Genomic DNA, 22,765 nt, shown 5'->3' with positions numbered 1-22,765 from the left:
AAGTTTAAGCTCTTCATAAGTAAATGTCAATGACACCACACCCCAGAAACCGTGCTTAATCATTTTTGCCAGTTTGAGTTCTAAACCCCTACACAAATCATGGGTCCAAAATCACACTGTATCAATTTGCCCCAACATTAAGATTGTTATTCAGACTCAAAGATGCATGAGTACCTTGTCCCATGGTCATAATCTGTCCCAGGGCTCCTTATTTACTCTAGCCTGTGAATTGTACTCTGTAAATGGCCAACAAATTTTGCAATGTAGCAGGTTAGTCAAGTATAAGAGTAGTGTTTAGTCTGGTGTTAAGGAATGGTGGAATAGATATGATTGACAGAATAACTGCTTATTTATTTGTGGGTTAGTGGGACAGCAATGAAGGGCTGGCAGTTTAACCCTCTTTGAGTAGATGATCAGGACTTTTGCAGCAGATAAAAGATTTCCTTATAGAAAAATTATGCTGGAAAAAAGAGGAAATATTTTTCACAAAACAGATCTAATTCTACTGAATGGATGTATTATTAAGTAGGCTCATCCATTCTTTCCTTAGCAAAAGCAAAGCTAAATCATGAAAATTATATCATTGCCTGTGGTGAGGGTAAGTGTTTTTAATTTTCAAGAAGTTCTAAAACTGAATGTTTAAAGTACACTCAAAGAATATAAGTTAACATAATAGTAAACTGAACTAATTGAAGCAAACAAAAATAAACTACTACCATAGTGCACCTTCAAAGCTGTACATTGACAGTTTAAAATCTCATCAATGGTAAAGTGGCTAAACAATGTTACAAATCTTTATTTTTCTGGTGTTCATTCCCTGAGTAAGTGCCAGTCATGATTATTTAACACAATGGCACAATAAAAAAAGATATGATTGAGAGAAATGTTGTTGTTTCCTGGGTAATGTAAATATAAATACATTTGTTAACATTTAGCAATTTTCAAAAGCAAAATGACACTAGAACATATGTGGTTACTGGCATAAGACTAACCTTGGCTATCCTTAAAAGTCTGAAAGTACACTGGCCCCAGTCCTCCATTAACTCTAGGAACAAGACAACCTGCAGTTGAAATATAACAGCCACATCTCCACAAGAGCCAACAAAAAGGCAGCCTGTGTGCCACTTTTCAACATTTTATATTGAGTCAGAATTGCAAACTTGACATGTCCTGTCCCCATTTGCACCAGACAGACACATCTGAGCTTATTCAAGCTCAGAGCATTCATTATCATTCACCCTTTTTTGCCTTAAGCCAGACAACTGCTTAAAGTATACGAGAAAAGGATGCTTATAGAGGAAGAGAAAAGAGACCTTTGGGGTACTGTGTGACTTGTTGATGGGAAATGTCCTTGTCCAGACAGCTGAGGTGTTCATGTTGTTTCCCTTGCTTGAATGACTAAATTAGAAGCAGTCTAACAGGTGTCTCAGCAGGTTGTTTCAACACCACTTCTGTGTCAGGTAACAGACACATAAACCCCCAGGCCACTATTTTGTTGTCAATATGAATGAAAAAAGTGACCATTTCAATGTGAGATCATCCTTTAACTGTGAATTTCAGATATGGCTTACATATGCTGTCAAAAATAATTGGAGCCACTAGGAATTAAAATGCCTCTTAAATGACATTGGTCATTTCTTTAGCTTTATGTAATATGAAGGTACATTTCAAACACAAGGAAATGGCTTACATTTTTATGTTTGGCCATAATGTGGATTGTCTGAAACAAACCTTTAAAGCAGATTTTGATAGATGTTATTTGGGTCCATGGTGCAGAGATGCCATTTAAAAAATGATGTGTTTTTGAACTTCTAATAGTGTGTATTGCACCAAGGACTGGTGTCACATATTTTATCTCTGTCCAAAGAACTATTAATAAGAAGTGGTACTGTCTAGTCAACACACTTTCGGTCCCACTAAGAAGCAAGCCAAATGTGCTTGCAACACAATAACACATGAGCGCAAGTATATACTGTAGTTATAGACAAAAGGATGTCATGCACTGGTTCTTGCTTCTTTCATTACTAGTTGTTTTTGGCCCAGGAACTCATATAGGCATTTCTTTAAGGATTGAATAGAATTGGCTCCAATGAGAAATTACATGGAATTGAATGAGAGTCAGCAATGCAACAAGGAACAAAGGAAGAAAAAGAAACTATTCCATTGCAGTGGCTTTTACATGAAGCCCTCAAAATTATTTCTTTCTGTTGCTGTTCATTACAAAGTGTAATGATAGTTAATGCTTTACAATTCAAAGTGTAAAACAGATTAACCATAAAGTAGGTGCAAATTAATTTCATTTGCAGTTGACTGCTGCTCTTATCAAAATCAATGGTTTGACAACACATATAAATGCTATATTTATGCTCCAATTGTAATTTGCTGACATGCTTTTTGAGATTGAGATCTTTACCATTATTTAATAAAATTCTGTAACTCCTAGACATTCTAAAACAATTTAAAAAGCAATATTTTAGATATTTAGAAAATGGATAGACATTTTTATTAATAGAACTGTATTTAAAAACACACACACACATATACTGTATATAGCGTCTACAGACTTTATGATTAATTATAATTGAACATTAATGCATACAGTATTTTTTTATTTTACACTACACTGCTTAAAAATACACCCCTGAGATTTATACAAGCTTTTATATTTACCTCAGTAATATCTAATTTTATGTTTTATTGTATTTGAAATGGACAATTATTTAACTCTTTATTCCTCTTTAATTAAACAATTTCTATTGTCAATCGCCTCACTGTTATTGTCACGCCCTCTGCAGCCAGAAGGCACTCCTTCTCTGTTCTGTCTCTCATTTACGGTTCTTGGCTGTCCTTCCGGTGTTTCTCTCTCTCTGGGGCTATATATTTCCGGGTCTTTCACTCTGCCTTGGCTCAGCATTGTCGTTTGGATGTCCTGAAACCCGCCTAGCACCAGGTCGCCCCACATCTGCTACCTGAGGGCATAGGTTTCTATACGCCATTTCCTGAACAGCTGAGCCCGGGCTAACCCCCGTCTCGCCGCTACGCATAGGGTCTCTTAAGCTCTTCTGTCATTCCACGGTTCGTCCTTTCCAACATCCGTGACAGTTATAACCCCTTCACTAGTAAACAAGGATAAAGATGATTTATGTGCACTATTTGAAACATGAATACACAGTATGTAGCAGTAGCTCAAATCAACAATTGCTATTTAGCTGTCAATACATGGTTAAATGATTCCATAACTAGAATGCATTATTGTAAGAATATAAAAAGGTACTATTTGCTGCCACTTGGATTTGTGAGTTAGAAGAACTAGATTGGAGATCTGGGCTTTGTACATTGTATTTACAAAACAACATGGAGGTAATCAAAAATAATAAATAAAGAAGATCTGGCTTTGCATTTATAGCAACACAGGTTCTAAATCACAAATGGTTCACCAAATGCATCGCATTGTATTAAGGCAAAAAATCTTTAGTTATTAAGACTATGAAGTGCAGGAAGACTAACAGGAATACACTTTTTTACAATTATATAGTTGACTCTCAGAACATTGTATTGTTGTGTCCCATAAACCATTTCAAATATATTTTTATATATCAAATGTGTGCTCAATCATATTACTGGAAACAATTATGCCACAATGGCACCATTGCTTTGCAGGGCTCTTAGGATTAAGAAAAGCTGTAAACAGTCAGTGTTTTATCTCACTGCAACACATCTGTCATCTATGAATTAGCAAGAATTAACAAATCATGAGATGTTTTTTTTTTCTACATCCTCTTTTTAAGATCTTCTTCTACCAATTCTTAGAATTCTGATTTTCTATTTTAACAAAACGCAAGAAGTATTCTGATCCAATAGTTATAGCTATAAACAGGTGAATTTGTTCACTACCCTCTACGTACAGTACCTGTAGAAAGCCCTTATTTTGTATTATCACTGATAATTTGTCGGTCACTCACTGGCAAATACACACACGCATTTTATCCCACAGCTGTGTCATTGTACTGTTTCTTTTTTTAGTGTAACTAGAAATGACATGAATATTTTGTGAAAAATGACCATACGGTACTACCAAATGGTAAATCCCAAGATTTCCCAAAGCTTTTTTCAAGCAAAATACAAGTTTGATCTTTTTAAACTTTCTTTTTTTCTTCCATTGCTGTTCTTTAATTCATCACATAATCCTGGTGTTCTCTATTCATAATGTGCACAGTTGGTAGCACCTCTCACCACTCTATGATATTGTATATCTTAGTTACTTTGAAATACAAATGAAGACTTGCGTACAGAAATGAAAACTCGTCATGAGAAAATCTTATTGAGGACACTTCCGTTGCTTACTCAAAGGCAGTGCTGTTTTTTTTGTAAAAACAGTTTCCAACACCATGTTACAGTGAAAAATAAATTTACCATTGTGTACCAAACTGGCATGCACACTTGCATTTCAATTGTGCAAGATCATTAAATGAGGTTCTTTTCTGTCTTAGAACATCAGACAAAAACTGGTTTAAATAAACTGCACAATTAACAAACTGAGTGAAATATTGTCAAATATACAATACAGAGGACAAAATGATAAAGCTGCTTGATCCAGCAATGTCTGGTCTTTGGTTTAATTATGATCCTTTCTAGGCTGCAGACGCAGGAATTAGGCAAAACTGCAGCTGTGCACAGGGATTTAAGCCGATTTAAGATCAATTATAGAAAGAGCTATCTACGGAAGTAACCATGTTTATTAAATCATGATATGCAGAATGTTTGCACAAAAGAAAGCTGAGTAAAGACAAATAATAATAATAATACATTTCCAGAAATATATTTTTAAATAGGAATTTTCAAAATATAAGTGATGTCCTTCAAATTTTATTCTTCCTGCTTTTTCTTTTAGTATGAAAAATCATTTAATACTAATTTTTCAATAAGTTGATTTAATAAGATTCACCACAGCAAAGTCAAAGGTAACCTTAACTGACAAGCTGCATATGTATCATACACTAAAGCTACTTGTAACAACATTATATAGTTTGAAAAAGAATGTGAAACCAGAAAGTCAAATTTGCTGTGTTTTGCAGAGATTACTGTTGTCATGATTACTGCAGCCCTGTTGTCATGATATGATACAGTTAGTTGGGGAATTCGTAAGTCACCAAGAAATAGTCAACATTTAAATTGAGTGCCCCAGTAGCTGAATACTCAATATGATGGTGTCTGTCACCTGACAGACTTACTTATACAAAGTCTACTATCCAGTTCCAACTGAGTAAAGATCCCATGAATTTTTGCAACATGTCTATAACTGGGGTTCTGTGGGGCTGAGCATTATCAGATGTCAGATTCTGATGCTTCCATTACTGACTTGCAGTACAAAAAGGTTATGCCTATGTAGCACATACACCTGTGGTCAGATGTGTGTGGTTTCCTCTTCTAGACAAATGCAGTTCTAAAGACTCAAGTTAGATTAAGACATTAATCTGTGCTTAAATACCAGTCCAAAGCAGAGTTTTTGTTATGTCTTCAGGAAGAGTGTTTCAATCAGGGAGACATGCGCAGGAGTACCATGAGTTTTCTAGGGATCCCCAGGAGAGATAATGTCATCGGACCAATTTAAATTTTCTCCAGAGGTTTTATTCTATTGATGATTTTAAAAAAACATAAAAAATCCATGTATATCTGTGTTTCGTTCTATGAAATAAAGAATACCATTGAGCTAGCTGGGAAAAGAATTATAGAAACGTCTTAATTTAGACAGCCCTTAATCAATCGCAATAAAATGCAAATCATCAGCTGGATCTGAAGTTATTTTTCAACAACCATAACATCATTGTAGCTTTTGTTTTGAGGACTTTAGCGGTTCAATTAACTAATGGATTTATTGCAATCCATTGAACCCATAACAAGAAGAACATGTCTAGATTACAAGGACAAAGAAAATTGATGGAAGGATCACATCATAATGGCATTACAAACTGAAGGAAGACTAAAACAAAAGTAGCACCTTCTAAATAAAAAGGCTTTTAGGAACTACAGTATTTGCATAGCAGAATATTATATGCTTGAGAAAATGTTTTATATTTATTATTAAGTCAGTTTGCTGACACAGGAGTGGTTAACATGGCTGTCTTTCAGCATTGAGACCCTGGGTTCAATTCTGGACCTGAGGTGTATGTTCCCCCTGTATTCACATGGGTTTCCTCCGAGTGCTCCGGTTTCTTCACACAGGCCAAGGACATACTGATAGGTGAACTGGCTTCTGGGAAAATTGTACGCACGTCTGTGTCTGTGTGTGCCCTGTGATGGGCTGCTTGTAGAGACAGGCCCTGGCACCCCTGTGACCCAGAATTGGATGAAGTGGCTAGGAAATGGATGGATGAGTAAAGATATTTTACTTTTTTATATTAACAAACATATCAAATACAACCATAGCTGTACATGTATTTAATGTATTACAGTACATTTTGTACATTTTGCAGGAAAAACCTGCAAGTGTACTGTTTAGTTTCAGGTTCATTTTCTGAATTTGAAAGAAATATTGTTCATAATGTTAGCTTCATGTAGCACCCTTGTTAACTCTTACTGGCAGGCAGACGGAATAGGAAGCACTCAATTGTGTCACTGTGATCCTGTAAACAGTTAAAAAACAGTTAAAGTGTGATTACACAACTTGGGATTTTCTAATACTAAATATAACAACGAGCATCTCTTACATATCAGGGAATATGTGTGCTGTATCTTCCTTGGTTTGTCATCACAAGTACGCTTTTCAACACGAGGTCTTATTTGATAACACAGGTCTTATCCCTACCAACAAAGATATATACAGTAAATAATTTTGATGTTTTTTTGTTGTTTTAAAACATTCGTGATTGATTAAAAATGTAGTGATCTGATAGTGTAATACGATGCAGAAAATGAAATAGCTTCATATTTGCCTCATTTCACACCACTATACTGACTAAAACAGAATTAAAATAAATTATGTTTCAGTTTCTCTATATTTAAATAATTTCCTAAGTGAAATAAAAAGAGACTATGGCTACTTTTAACTAAATGGAGTTTAATAAGAAATGGCATCCAGGTGTGTGACAGCTTGAAAAATATGTCTGTATTTGAATAATTGTCACATAAAACAAACAAGAACTAGAAAAAAAGAAAAATGATTCTATAACAAGCTAATTTATGATGTTTTTTAAAATTCACATTTGAGGATGTCTCAAAAATGGCAATGTACTGTAATCCTCGACCCCAGCCAACAGCTTAATGTAAATGAATGACAGCATAAGCACTAACCTTGTGCATTTGGATGCAATCTAACGGTATTATTCACAGGAAAATATTAAATAAAACAGAAAATAGATTAATATCAGTTTAAAATTAAAAATGACAGCTAAGAAACAATGTCATGAAATCACACAAAATTCATCAGACAACTGTGGCTAAGTAGAATGAGAACATACTCAGAGTCAAACTTTATGTTATGTTTGAATTATGACTTGCCATCTTACAGTATGCTTGAGAAAATATTAACATAGCATGAATACATGTACAATAGCACAGTAGTGGTATCAACTATACAGGCATTTAAAAAGCAATTCTTTTATGGAAGTATTTCTAAAACGTACAGTATACATACTATATTTATATCTTAAGATCATTCAAACACTATCTTTTAATATTTCATTTTGATAGATTTATATTTACTAACTTCAAAGGGAAACGAAAAGCACAGGATTTTTAGAAAAAAAAATATCTGAAATATTCCAAAATATAATAGAGAATATTATACAAGATGCAGTATGTGGGTATGAAGTAAAGCACTAAACCATAAAATAAAAGTGAAAATTAATCAACAGCATTGGTGGTGGTTCAATTCTAGACCTGGGGTGCTGTCTGTGTGGAGTTTGTACAGGTATGTATTTTCTCCAGGTGCTCTGGTTTCATCCCACACTACAAAGACCTGGCAAGGTCATTGGCTTCTGGGAAAATTGTCCCTGGTGTGACTATGTGTATGTCTGTATTTGTGTCTGTTTGCCCTGCAATGGACTGGTGTTCTGTCCAGAGTGTACCCTGCCTTGCACCCATTGCTCAGTCTCTTCTGCGATTTTGAATTGGAAAATACATTGGAAAATGGATGGATAGAGTATAGGTGGATTAGACAAGAAAATGAATTTGACCTATGGTTCTGCTTAAACTTTGTTCATTCATAACATTGCTAAAGCTAAAGGTAAAAACTAAGATAATAAATATTTCATTCAATCCATTGATAATATATTAGTATGCATGTAATTTGTGGTGACTTACATTAGGTATTTAATGATGGGATGGTGCTTTTCATAGGAATTTTGGCAAATGTAATTATTTTCCTAGCCCTCCTACTGTTTTATGTTATCAGTACAAAAGAAAATCAGTGTCCCTTTATAAATGAATGATAATTTATATATATATAATTATAAATGATGATAATTTTACAGTGATATCCAGATACAGTCACTTTCTTGACTTTTTTAACCTGACAAAATAATATGGATTCCTCCTTGTATAATATAATATGTATAATATATATAACAGATACAACATAAATAATAAAAGCAATAAAAAATGAATAAATGTGTCAATTTTGTCAGAAAAAAATCAGACTTTTTAAATGATGACTATAACTATGAGATAAGATTGATTATGTCAGCTTCTACCCATTTCTTCTGAGAAGTGAGCACAGTTTTCATTAAAACTAAATTTACATTTTAAATGAAATGTATAAATTAATATACATATATACATTAAAAAACCATTTTAATACAAAATACCATTTATTTTAGGTTATGTGACAGCACCCAAATGATCAGCAGTGCCTTATGAATTTCCGTTTAGGTTCAGTTAATCAGACTACAAAATGTGTTTCATTCCTTTATATTGAAGGGTGGCAGAAATTGTTTTGAAAAGAAATTGTTTGTTAAACTTAAATAGCCCCTACCTTGATACCATGAAACAAATGTCAACATTCTCTTGATAAAATGCCCAGTTGTATAATTATTTGAAGGCAGTTTCCCATTATACTTGATTGCTTCATTAGTTTTAAAAAATGAAAGAACGTATCTTAGATGCTCTTGCCATTAAACTTACCTCCACCAGCTTGTTGGCGTGTTCTCTAAAAATAGCTGCATATTCTTTGATTTCCTTTTCTTTTCCCTTTTTAGCTGCTTCAATGAGGACCAGAAGTGGGACGGTTGTGTCCAGAAAGGAGTCGGAGATGTGATCCATGATCGCCTTTCTCAACTGCAAGTCAATATTATTTTACTTTAGTCAAAACAGCTCATCATATGTGCTTCTGAAACAATACTCAATATCCATAAATAGAAAGACACTATGTGTTCTGTAATGATGAACAACATTAATCAGACTTTGCAACCATCATGCATATAAATATTTCAGTTGGGTAGCTGCATCAGCACGTGTAGGTTGCAAAGGAACAAGTAATAGGTTTATTCCATGCTGAAAAGAGAAGAAAGAAAACACGTTTCGGCCGTGGAGCCTTCTTCAGGTGTGAGGAAGAAGGCTTCACGGCCGAAACATTGTGTTTTCTTTCTTCTCTTTTCATACATACAAATATGGAATACTGCCATGTGGGGAACAATGACCAGACTGAAGATAGAACATAAATCAGCTAGAGTATGATGTGAAAAAAAATATCTCAAAGAAATGGAGAAATGTGAAGAGAAATAAGGATAAAGAGACTTCTATTAAAAAAAATCAACATAAAATGCAGGCTTTCAACAAGTCTAGGGGTTATAATTATGTATGGTAAACACCTTAAAAATGTGCAATCTACTTTAAAAATTAAAAAGTGGCAGTTCAGACAATGATTTGAAAAATATTTCCACTAGTTATTGGAGATTTTGTTTACATTGAACCTTTAATAATCTTTTGCTTTCTTTTTTTTGTTTCTGCTTAGAATATGTTAAGAAGCTAACAAATACAGACCTCAGTAGAAGTTAGAAATACATCAGTGATATTAAAAGAAGATACAGTAAATTAAAGTGATAGTGTTTGCAAGTGGAGAGAAGTGCAATGGATGCAAATGTACCCAGACCCGGGGGGGGGTATCCCATTGTCCACCTATCTCCAGAGACTGAAACACAAATCCACCTCCATTCCCAACACCCACACTCCAAAAAATATAGCAACACATACCAATAAATATGCATTAATGATGATTCAAAGTATTCTGGCATTTGCAAATACATCTTTCACAATTATACTACTTCTGAAGAATACTGTGCTTCATAGACTATACTGCATTTACCTGTATTGATTGTTCAATGTCTTGTTATATTTGTGCTCTCTTATTCTGTGTGTGTTTCACAACAATCTTGTGTTTTAAGAAACGGAAGCTTATTGTATGCCCTATCGAAAGATTTCATTTCACAATAGGCATATCAATTTTATAGTGATCATTTAGTTTTTCCCCATTTCAAAATGAACATTTTTGCTGAGGTCTTAATGGAGAAATACGGTAGCTGAATGATACTATTTTTTCCTCAGATAAGTGCCTTTAGTAAATGCTTTCTCAGTCTAACTAAAAGCTGTTAATTGCATTTAATAGCAGAAGATGGAGGCTGTCAATTACTGTGAACATTTTTCTCAAGTACTAAATATAAATCTACAAAGATATACTGTATGTAGTGCTATTCACATTTATCCATATACAAAATAGATTTATTTAGCTGAGGGAGGTACTGTATATGTGCAGTAGATTACATAAGAAACATTTTCATAAATGATCTAGTTCAAAACAAAGCAATTATGAGGTGAAATAATTTCTTTGCATACTGTTCACTGTAAACAAAATCAACTCTAAAATCACAGCTAGTCTGGTGGATTACTAAATGCTTATGATGATAGTATGTTCATCCTAATTTTGTAAATATTGTTGGAAGTCATTGTGAATACACAGTACATAAAGTGAAAGTTATTAGTGATGTACCCCTAAACTGAACAGTATTTCATTTATTACTCAATTCAGCTTGAAATGGATGGATAGTGATTACCAATTAAAACTTAAAAACATTTAATATTATTTTTATACACACAATACCAATTGTGCAGTATGTTGTATTTAACTTATTATGTTTAAAGTCTTGATAGTAGAATTTTATAAAAACAAAATTGTATGTATATATGTTAAATCATGTCATGGTCTTCACTACAGTACTCAATTGACAGGATACGAAGTAAATGTTTAAGAACATTTAATAGCAGTTAGGGTAATGTACTTCACTAAATAAAGCAACAGCTTTGTCACATTGAGGACTTCAATTAATAATCAATAATTAAGAGTGCAAGTGACCTAATTCTTGATGTTCTCTAACACATTAATATAGCCTGCTACTGTATGTGGTAACAATGTACTGTATAACACTGTATGTTAACACTTAATATTAATGTCCCATAAGGTATCGGCTTAAAGAATTAAATTTATTAATGGAGTTAAAATGAGTTGTTGATATAGACTTTAGTAGTCTGGTTATGAGAGAACTACATATGTACCAAAAAGAGTTTTGGATAATGAGAAATTTTGAAAAAAGCGTTGTGATGCTTGAATTTAGAAACAAATCATAGAAAAATTCTACCTGTCTGCGAAGGTCTCTTGTCTTCTTGCACATGTTATCGATTGCGTTGTTCAGAGGATTGCTTCGTTCCTTCATCCCTGCCTACACAGAAAACAGAACAGAATCACATTTATGAAAAAAAGCTTTCCGATATGGATCAATATAAGGACAGTTCAAGGTGGTTGAGTTTCATAACGTTCAAAGTGTATTAATAGAAATTCTAGTGAAATGCCTTCCTTATTTATTTCAGATTAACCACACAAAAAAGGCAGGACTTTTGTATTTCTGTTTCCTAATCTTCTTTGTATTTTGTACCAAGTATTCAAAAATGGGTTAGTCAGCAGAGTAATAGTATACAACATGCTAAACATAGCAACCACTGAGCAATAATTTGTATACTATAAATAAACAGAATTGTATATATGCCTTAACATCACTTACAAATTCTGGACTGGCAGTTAAATATAATCCAAACTCAATACCACAATATTTCAAAGTAGACTGGATTTCCCATTTTATCTGACTTCTTTTGCAGGAATTTTAATCTGTTACCTTATACAGATTAGTAAAAATATCAGATAATTACCATGTAAAACATAAGAAAATGTTTATTGATTGCCCAGACCAACATTTGAAAAGGCAGAAAACTCTGTGCCAACATGGTCTAAGGAACCTGAACATAAATTACTGCAGGGAGAATAGATTGTTGAGCACATATGGGTACAACAGAAAAGGTAACTATAAACCGGTTGAATAAGAAGGGCATAAAATTGCAAAAAGACTGAAAGGCAGGGCAAGGTAAATCCAATAATAATTGTTGGCTTTAAACTAGATGCTTTAAATGCATTGTTATCATTTGTAATTCCCTTTCAGGGAAGTCAATTGTATAACTATAATTGCAGGAGATAAAAAGTATAAGGAAATACTGTACATTGTCAGACCTTTACATCCTGAAAATACAGGGAGACCTTAGACTTGGTAGTTTTTTTTTTATTATTCTTAATATGCGATGTATTATTCTTATTATGCGATGTATTATACCCCATCAAAAAATTAAACCATTCTATTCTAACCTATTTACTGCTAGTACCACATTACACAGTAAAGAAGATGTAAAGAAAGTTTACAAGGCTGTGGTTATTCATCTGTACGTCGTAAGTAAAATTATAGTCATAGTAAAAATTGTATTTCACCCACAATATGCTGTATCGAATTTCTTTTGTTCAGAAAAAAAAGTTACATACTGTAACAAAATAATATAAATCCTCACATAGAATGAAATACTTAACATTCCATATTACACCTGTAATTAAAAAAATGCACATACTTTTAAAAAATGTCACAGTGGAAGAGCATAAAGTATGTTTGGCAGGCTGGTCATGCTTCATATAGTTTGGTTCTGTGGCACAGTAGATTTGACATTTTGAGAAAAGACAATGGAAATGTCATCAGCAGGACAATAGCTCTTTAAAACAAGGGATAACAAAGCAGTCTCTCACAAGCCAACACTCACCACAGAAGTACAATAATTTCTACAGGTTGCAGATACAGTAATAACAATGTTTTTTTGTGTTTATACTACTGAACATCTTGTATTAAATACAGTCAGATGACGTTTGAGATCTTGCCAAAAAATCTAAACAGCATATTGTTACCTAATTCTTATTTCTTGTGTAAGAACAAGAGACAAGAATTAAATGCACTGAAAACATTTATTGAGTGCCCAGACCATACGTTGAGAAGGCTGGGACCCCATGCAGAGTGAGGAGTTAATCAAGCTGTAACTGCAAAGGAGGATATAGGGTTGAGAATAGATGGAAAAGACAAATGTGAAGTAGAAAAGGCTTACTTAAGTTATTTACAGTTTTTTGGGGGGAGATGGTGGTGTCAGGAATGATTATAATTTAGGGCTTCTGAGGTATAAGTGAACCTGGCTGCTGCCATTCCTCCCAGATGTAAATTCCATATAAATAAAGTAAATATAATTAGAATTTCTTTTACCAATATTAATATCACCGATATTATTATTTTTTACATTTTCTCCTTATGTGTTTTTTTTTGCTTTTGAAGACTATTAAAAGTACGGTGTTGTCAGGCAGTTCCTTAACTCATCAATTTATGAAAAGCAGAAAAACTTTAGGAAATTAATTAATTTAGTTTTCTGCAAGACCAAGGGGCAATTATAAAAGTAAATCCAAGTCTTTTGACAGTAATTTTTAATTAAATGTACCATTGTGTGTTTTATGTGCGTTACCTGTGATTTTTTCTAAATACTTAAAATATTGTTTTTTTATTTTCACAAATTATCTCAGAATCCAGCAACTGGTATTGTTCTCCTGTCAATTGTTTTGTTTTTCTTTAAACTTAATCCTGACAAGAGTCTAAGTTTTAAGTATGTGTTTTTGAATTAAGAGAATGTCTCTCCTGTCTTTGATGTGTATGAGTGGTCCAGTAGTAAAGGCCTGTTATCTTCTTACCAAGACTCGACATAATCCTTTAACACACCAGTCAGAGATTTAGGTTTCTTTTTTTTTATTTTGGCTCCTGAGATCTGTGCACAGCCTGAAAACAAGCTACTACACAGGAAAACAGCCAACTGCCTCCCAATCCACAGCAGTGTTTCCCTGGAGCGCTAGTTTATCACAAATTAGTGCTCCCCAGCATCTCTCAGCTTGATGTGCCATATAGACTTAGGGTACTTAAAAACTGCCTTGGACGCTGGCTACTTTTCCAATATTCTCAACATTGAGAAACAAACATGGGGAAAAAACATTTTTTTCCCCCCAATGATTCATATGAAAACCGCAAGATTTTAAACTGTTGTGGTAATAAAATCATAGCAATAATCAAACGCATTTAACTGTAACTGTAAATAATAGCACTATGGAGACCTTAAAGGAAAAAAAGGAAAATATTTTTTTCTAAATGTGCTGTTAAATCTAACAGTTAAAGCCTTTAAATACACAAAAAGTCTTAAAGCTCTTAGTGTATTAAATGAGATGTTATGTGTTCTTTCCTACCAAAATAACAGAGAATGGTATGTTCAATAGGAGTGGCCCATTTTGCCCATAGTAGTGGGGATAGCCAATGACATTCAGCAGGACAATGATCCAAAGACCATACAATAGTGATTTAAGAATATTATTCTCAAGTGGCACAGTAAAAGTCCTGACTTGAAGTTATCCCCAAGCTTCTTGGGAGAGCTTGAGCAAATCTGCCAAAAAGAATGGGCAAAATTTGGACCAAGATAGTGTGTAAAGTGTAACGTTTTATGGTGTATAGTCTTAATTTAGTGAATATACTGTATACATATATTTCCTCCTTATATTCCTTTTACAAAGTAATGGCTCTATACCATGTGTTTTACTTAAGTGCTTTTGTACTAAAATGTATTGCTTCTTTTTATTTTTAAATTCCAGCTTCCCCTCACTTTATTAACCAGCTTCATTTTGTTTGTTATTTTCGTTCCTTTGGCACCACTCAAGTTCCTTTTCCCTGTGTGCTATTGTGTCCTGTATATGTACCAGTCACTTATTCACTTTTAAAATAAATCACTTTTGCCTCAGGCTTGTCACACTTCCTAAGTCCCTCACCAGAAACCCACCTGAATCCAAATCCACCCTAAATGTTACACCCCTTTACACCTAGATACCTGGGGTCGTAATATTTATGTCCATGTATTTCCTTTTAGAAATGTGATCCACCTAAACAATACAATTTGCATTTATAAGTAGCTAGAATATTCAGAGACATCCAAAAAGCATTTCCAAATACATTCAGAAGTATTTGAAATTTAATTGCACAGTATGAGATATGTAAAAGAAAACTATCTTTATAAACAGCTGATATTTTGTACAAGATTTTTGCTACTTTAAGGAGCATTGGATTACTTACACAGCAATAAAAAAGCAAACATTTTTCATTAAATTAGGTCACACTTGCTAACCTATTTAATTCATTAAAAATACATTGCTTGAAGTCATAATTATGCAAAATACCAATGGTGACATTGATTTAAATGATTCTGATTACTTCTGAAAATCTTTTGCTCTACAGTTACATAGCATTGAGACTAAACCAATCTCAATCAGCAATACATTGGTAACAAGAAAAGACAAAAGAGATTTTGTCTGAAGGCAAAAATACATAAAATCATGCTGCAAGAATAACAGCCTTCCCTCTTTTCAACATTAATATGTCTTCATGAAACTGAAGTCCAGTGGTTATATTGAACTTCAAACAACTATCACACTAACACTTTATGAATATGTAACTGTACTTGATATCACTCAATTCAAATTCATTTGGTTGTAGGAAAACTTTTTTATAGAGAAACAACATACATGACATTGCTTTAACTTTCTAAAAAATATAGCTTGTCTTTGCTGAACATTGCTGAACAATTTTGATTTTATGAGTAAAGACAGTAATCATTTACATTTCAGTAACACCAGTCAGAAAATCCTGGAACATGATGTAATTTGCTGACCTCCCCAAGTGGGGATAAGTATAGTCTCATAAGGTCTGATCTATGAATATGTTAAAAGTGAAGCAGTCCAGGTGTCTACCACCATACAGCTGTTGGTGCCCTAAGTACACAAATGAGTAACTTTGATGACAGTAAAATATGTCTTCACAAATAACTTTTTACCAAATTTACTAAAATCAGATAAGGTAAAAAAAATCACTAAGGATTTGTAATGATACACAATGCAGAAGGCTTTCAAATTTGTATGACATCACTATATATTTGTCAAACGACAATGCTGAGCACATTTGAAACATCATATCATGGACAATAATGTAACAGATTTTAAAACCAAACAGCAACATCTCTTAAAGTCAAAAACAGCTGTACAACCACCAGCCACCAACAAAGGAAGAGGAAAACATGAAAGAAAAGACCTGTTTCATATTCATGAAATAAAACTACTCTGGAGTCTTTTTATCCTGAGAAGTACAGTAAGAAGCCCTTCAAACCAGAGCTGATGGCTGTTCGAGGGATAAACAGAGAAAACTGATTCTGCAGCTAACCTGTTTAATACTTGTTCTGAAAATACATTTAGAATTTTGTTTCAATAGCTGGTAGAGAGTCCATGATCCACAATGTCCATTTGTTACAGAACTTTATTAAATTTGAGTCCTATTGTCATACTTTACGTTGCTAGTTTTGCCAAAATAATAAAAAAAAAAACTCTCCTAGTTGCATATCTTGAGAAAACATTTTTTGCCATAAGAACCATCCAAAAGTTACTCTGATTTATTGTCAAATGCTTTGGTGTGTTTGAACTATCCAAAGCATTACTATGAACTTTTTTTATTAAGAAAGCTTAAACGTTCTAACAGTGAATTATCTCTGTAAGATACAGCAAACCTTTTAGTGAGCTTGCTGTGCATAAAAAATTGCAGATCTTATCCTAGATTGCAACACCATTCAGAACCTTTGACATATTATTAGTTTTTCTGGAATCAAAAGTGATGTTTTACACTTGGTAAATATTTGTACCTTCACACAAACCCTGATGGGATTTCACAAATTAATTGATTTAATTTAAATGTATAAATACCCATTATGAAACACTCACTATTGATATAGTTTCAAATGTTTTAAAATGACTGTGAAATGTTCTTGTTTTAATATTGTCTTTTGCATATCTTGTAGCATACATTCTTCTTTAGCAGACATATAATTTAAAGAATTATGAAATTTACAATACACTATATCATTGGTAATTTTCAAATCAAATACATCTGGAATTCTAGAATTCCTCTCTATGTCCAGCCTTTTATAACAACAGGGCTAAAACCACATCATTGCAATTAAGATCAAACTGGTTTGATAAAGTAAATATTGTTTTTTAGTAAAGGCATTATAAAAGTTACATACCATACTGTATAAATGTATTAAATACAGTTACATGTATATACTATATATATACCACTACATCTTATATCTTATTGTATATCTTATCCTATATCTTATATCCTACTGTATGTATAGATGCAGCCATTCAAAGTTCACGGTACAAACTCGTACTGCCCGCAACTAAGCACAAGCCATACCCAACGATTTAAAATTAATATAGATGACAAATGTGTTTTTTGTGACAATAGCCCTGAAACTATTCAGCATTTGATTTGGTTATGTCCCAGGGTAAAAATGTTCTGGACTAAGTTGCAGAATTATATTAAAAAAGAGACCAATATTGATATTTGTTTTGTTGAAAAAGATATTATGTTAAGTTTCAGCCCCAGTGAAAACAATATAAACATTTCGTTTGTAATAAATTTAATTATTATACTGGCACGTTATCACATACATAAAATGAAGTGGTCTGGGAGGTACCCTGTGTTTGAGTATTTTAAAATGGAAGTAAAGGGGTATTTGCAGACTATTTCGAAATGCAAAAATATGAAAGCGGTGCGGACATTATTTTTATTTAATTTGTTTAATCTTTTTTCATAACTTGAAGTAGTAGTATGTACCCCTGACGATATTTTTGTTTTGAATTGTTATATGTACTCTTGTTTGTATTGTAATGTTTGTTCTTTTGTTAAGCATCAATAAAAAATTTAAAAAAAAAAAAACTAAGCACAAGCCACCGCGCTGTACCGCGATACGTGATTGGCTGGCCAAAATGACAGACAAGGGCACTCGTGGTGCATTGATCAGTAGTGAAAAGATTTAATAATTTAATATTAATTTAGGAACATAAACATATTATGCAAACGGTATATATCTGGTATTGGTAGTTTAAAGAAAAAATACACACCAGTATTTCATTTCTCCCTAAACATTTTAAGCATCAAAGTCTTACATGTGGTTATTTTGGAAATGTTTTTACATGCTCCTTCGGGCCATATTACTGAACGTTTATATACTTTGTGAAAATTGATCGTTTTAACCTTTTCTGCGAATACGCTCGTTATCGGAGTAAACAAAAGCATACTTTTAGAATTTGATTAAAAGGGAATATAATATGGAATCGCGTATCTAAAGAAATTAGATATAATTATATTCATGTACTGTAGCACAAACAGTAGTATAAAACTTTCCATTGATACTGTATGTGTATTGCTGTTTCAGTACTTTTTGGTTACAAAGACGGTTACAAAGAATGTGGACCAGGGTAATACTTTGAGTTTACAGCTTGTCCAAGGTCATTCATTATTAATACTATTAGTAATATCTTCAGTAAAGGCTTTGATGCATAAAATACTTCTGCATAATTAAAATATGATAAAGGTGGTAGGCTGTGTACTTTTGTCCAACTGAGCAATCTTGCTTTCATAAAATATACCAACTTTTTAATGTATAATGATTAACATGCTGTAATACAAAGTTTAAATTTAAAAGTCTAAAGAGTATACAACACAAATTCTTAAGTGAATAAAGATTGTCCCTCAGCAGTGATCGGGATTCGAAACCAGGTGTTTTCTAATGACAGCTCAAATGCTGTGCAGGAGAGGTTAAGCTTTATTACCTCCACTTGGCGGTTTTACAAGGTGATTCTGGATACTATTAACATAATTGAATTTGCATACAGTATATTGCAGTATATTGCGACACGACCACCACGTTGTACTGTAGTATACCCCACTTGTTTTGAATGGCTGCATCTGTACAGTACTAGTATATAGTACCTGAATGATCCTACAGTAAATACCCTCTAGTAAATAAGTGTGTGAACCTTTAGATACAGTACAGAAATTGGTGCCACCTCTGACCAGCAATGACTTAAACTAGATATTTACCGTAACTGTTTACCACATTGGCCTGGTCTTCCTTAAAAACTGGTTGCTGTCATTTGAAGGTTTTCTTGCATTAACAGCTCATTTCACATCCTGCTATAGCATTTCATTGAGTTTTAGGATCTGGGCTTGGATTTGGCCAATCCAAAATGCAACTTTTCTTCTTCTTTGGCCATTGTGATGTAGTTCAGCTTAGTAGTTTTCCTTTTAGAGAGCAATGGTTTCTTTCTGGTAATCCTCCCTTAAAAACCATTCCTGTTCAGTCTTTTCCTGATAGTTCAGGCACAGATACTGACATTAGCCATAGCTTAGTTTTTTGTGGCTTCATTTTCCTTGGTGCCCATTGTAAGAACTGGCATAGCTACTGTACCTGTGTACCTACTGTACTTGTATAGCTTCACCATGGTTTTGAGCAATTTACATTACTGACTGTGAGTTTTGTAAACCTCTTCTGTTGATCACCAAACTTGCAAACTTTCTGACCATTCTACAGGACAAGACTGCACAAACCCAGTCCTTGTTCACATGTTATCCACTCATTTTACCACATGTTTCTAATTACGCCCATTATTATACTAAATTAGCAATACACATACTATTTCACATACACTGATTCTTGATTCTACTTCATCACCATTGCATCTCAAAAACATTGAATTAATCAAAGGTATCTTTTTGGCTAATTACAAAAAAATCTGTTTTAATTAAACACAAACATTCTTGACACTGTAGCATCAACAAGAGAATTTCAATGGAAATTAAATAAACAATATATCGAAATTAATTTTCTTAATGGAAAAGACCACCACAGGATCAAAGTTAAATTTGTATGTGAAAAAATAAAACCAACATTACTAGACTGATTCCAATAACATAATTTACTCTAAATCAGATAACAGAAAATAGCCATAGGTTAATAAAAAACTTAATGATATTATGCAACACCTTCAAGTTCTGGTGGCCAAGCATACTCAATATGTAAAATCGTTCGAAAACATGGAGCAGGAATAATACTTCAATTTGGGACAGCTGTGTTGTTGATATCTACAACATAACACAGTTAAGTGCCTCTCTAAGTCAGGAACAGCCATACATATAAAACAGACAGCAGTCAGTTCCTTATCTCGAGGGGAATGAGAGTGAATTAGAAGTGTTAGTTGTAATGCTTATGAGAAGAGTGAATTATAGTGGTAAAGGGAATGTAACAAATCTCATAGGATATGCTTCAGTTACTCCTAGGACTTTTACCAGAAATGGCACAAACTGATCATCTTATACACACTTGGTACATGGCAATATGATGAGAGGACGATTAGAATTACTTAGTGACCCTCCATGTACTCTACCTTCATGTACTCTAATGGCAGTGAAAACAAGGACTAGCTTCTGCAACAAAAAAAACAGCTTGTTCCAGTCTCTCATACAGGGATTTTATAATCTAAAAACACATGCTTCAGAAGATAGCTCTATATTGTTTCACATAAGAAACATCTTTAACATCTTTATTTCTTAAGATAATAAAAGTTAATGTGTTCTGAATTGTACACTATTTCTACAGTCACAGACATACATGTAGAAATAGTGACCAACCATATCTAAAAATCCAGTATCATATAGTATATCAATAGTATAAACTATTCACTAGTTTATTAAGTGTCACATATATTCTTTGTTAAATATATTTTGTATATATTTATATATATATTACATATATTTTGATGATAATTCTAGCAAGTAGTAGATAAGTGTGTCACTTAATTAAGTTGTCACTTAAACAGTGGTCCTGAATACATTATCTACAACATTTGCAAAAAGAAGTTATTTTGAGTAGAAGCTGTTCTACTATTATAAATAGTCCACATGTTTGGAAACAACATGTACAGAGAGACTGGGGAGAAAAAAAATAATGCTCAGCTTAATACATGGTTCATATATTCACTAATATGTTTGTATCTCTGAACTTATAATTGTCTCCACTTTTACTGTATATTTCATCAATTGATGTCTAAGAGTGACTGAAAACCAGTAATTGGCATGTCAATGTAGAACTGTATATTGAGCACAAATACTGTACAGTATACAATATGTAATTATATGAAGTATCATTTAAAGATCCTAAAGTGTCTTAAGATTAGGTGTTTTACACACCATAGAATACTTGCAGAACACCATTTTAAGATGAATTCAAAAGGTAATATATTATGGTTTACAAAGAGGCATGATTTCCTTTAACTTTTCATATTCAGTGTCCAGATTACTCAGGTATGTTATTTTTCCAAGAGTCATATTTTACTTAATTAAGGTGGGAACTGAAATGAAAAAAAAAATGTAGCTTGTAGTTATACTGAGTTAACCCACTCCTATCTGACCTAAGGTGTAATAATGTTACACCCTAATCCTTTTTGACGTACAGTATACACTGCATAGTCTCATTAAATATAAAATTGATTTAATAACAATTATATATATGTGAGCCTTACGCAAGGTATTTTGATTGTATTCTCTAACTAATTAATTGTTAAATAACTAATTAACTCTCTAACAAGAAACATTCCTGACATACAGGGTTACATTTTTTTTTTAAATTTGCACACAGATGAAGAAAGGCAAGGGCCTCAGACACCGTATCCCCCAACCAAATCTCCATTGTGAGGTTCCTTTAATGGCTAATTTCACTGTTTCCATCTCTTGAATCAGTTGAAGTATCTCTAAGAATGTTTCACCATTGTTTTCTAAGAGTTAACATTTTATTACCTTTCTTAAGACTGAAGGTCTTTTTGAAGATCTGAAGTCTTTTTTAGTTAAGGTTTGTCACACACCTTTCTAAATGGAAATGTATAGTCTCCGATATGTTTATATTCAATACTGTTCCATTAGTTTTATTTTCATAATGTCTCATTAAATGTTCAGTTAAATGGTATTCATTATTTACCTCCTGTCCTTGTATTTTGGTTTCTTTAATACTTTTTCAAGGATTTATTATATTATAGATGCCTCTTTTATACTGTAGAAAAAAGAAGCAATCAATTCCAAACCATTTTAATCACAAACTTTACTAATTGCAATTGATAAAATTGTTAGGCTTTTACTTTAAATTCCTAAATAGTTATAATTTAATTCATGCTTTAATGTAAAAGTGGTAGTTTTCTGTAAAAACACAGATGTCTAAACAGAATTTGAAAATTTTCTCATGGCATCGAGAGCCATTAAGATAAGATCACTTTATTAGCCATAACAATTTCTTGCATTAGGAATTTGTCTTTTCACAAACCCAAGTTTACTCTCCATGAGACATACAGGCAGGGAGAGAGAAGCTTGGGGTCAGAGCGCAGGGTCAGTCATTTATACGGCACCCCTGGAGCAGCTGGGGTTAAGGGCCTTGCTCAGGGGCCCATTGGAGTAGGATT

General features: G+C 33.1%; 1 protein-coding gene across 1 annotated transcript in view; it reads right to left on the bottom strand.

Moving 5' to 3' along the window:
* The window catches only part of LOC148834983 (catenin alpha-3-like), a 634,761-nt gene that overhangs the window by 241,303 nt on the left and 370,693 nt on the right, over positions 1-22,765 (bottom strand). Inside the window, exons 8-9 of the mRNA XM_088915226.1 lie at positions 11,628-11,708; positions 9,121-9,273 (exon numbers count right to left, since the gene is read on the bottom strand). Of these exons, the coding sequence (XP_088771352.1) occupies positions 9,121-9,273; positions 11,628-11,708 (234 nt within the window). The remainder of the gene's footprint in view (positions 1-9,120; positions 9,274-11,627; positions 11,709-22,765) is intronic.

Source organism: Atractosteus spatula, chromosome 5 (assembly GCF_055471065.1).
Source record: "Atractosteus spatula isolate fAtrSpa1 chromosome 5, fAtrSpa1.hap1, whole genome shotgun sequence".
NCBI lineage: Eukaryota > Metazoa > Chordata > Actinopteri > Semionotiformes > Lepisosteidae > Atractosteus > Atractosteus spatula.
Note: the sequence above shows the minus strand (reverse complement) of the source record. Positions and strands in the feature narration are given on the sequence as shown.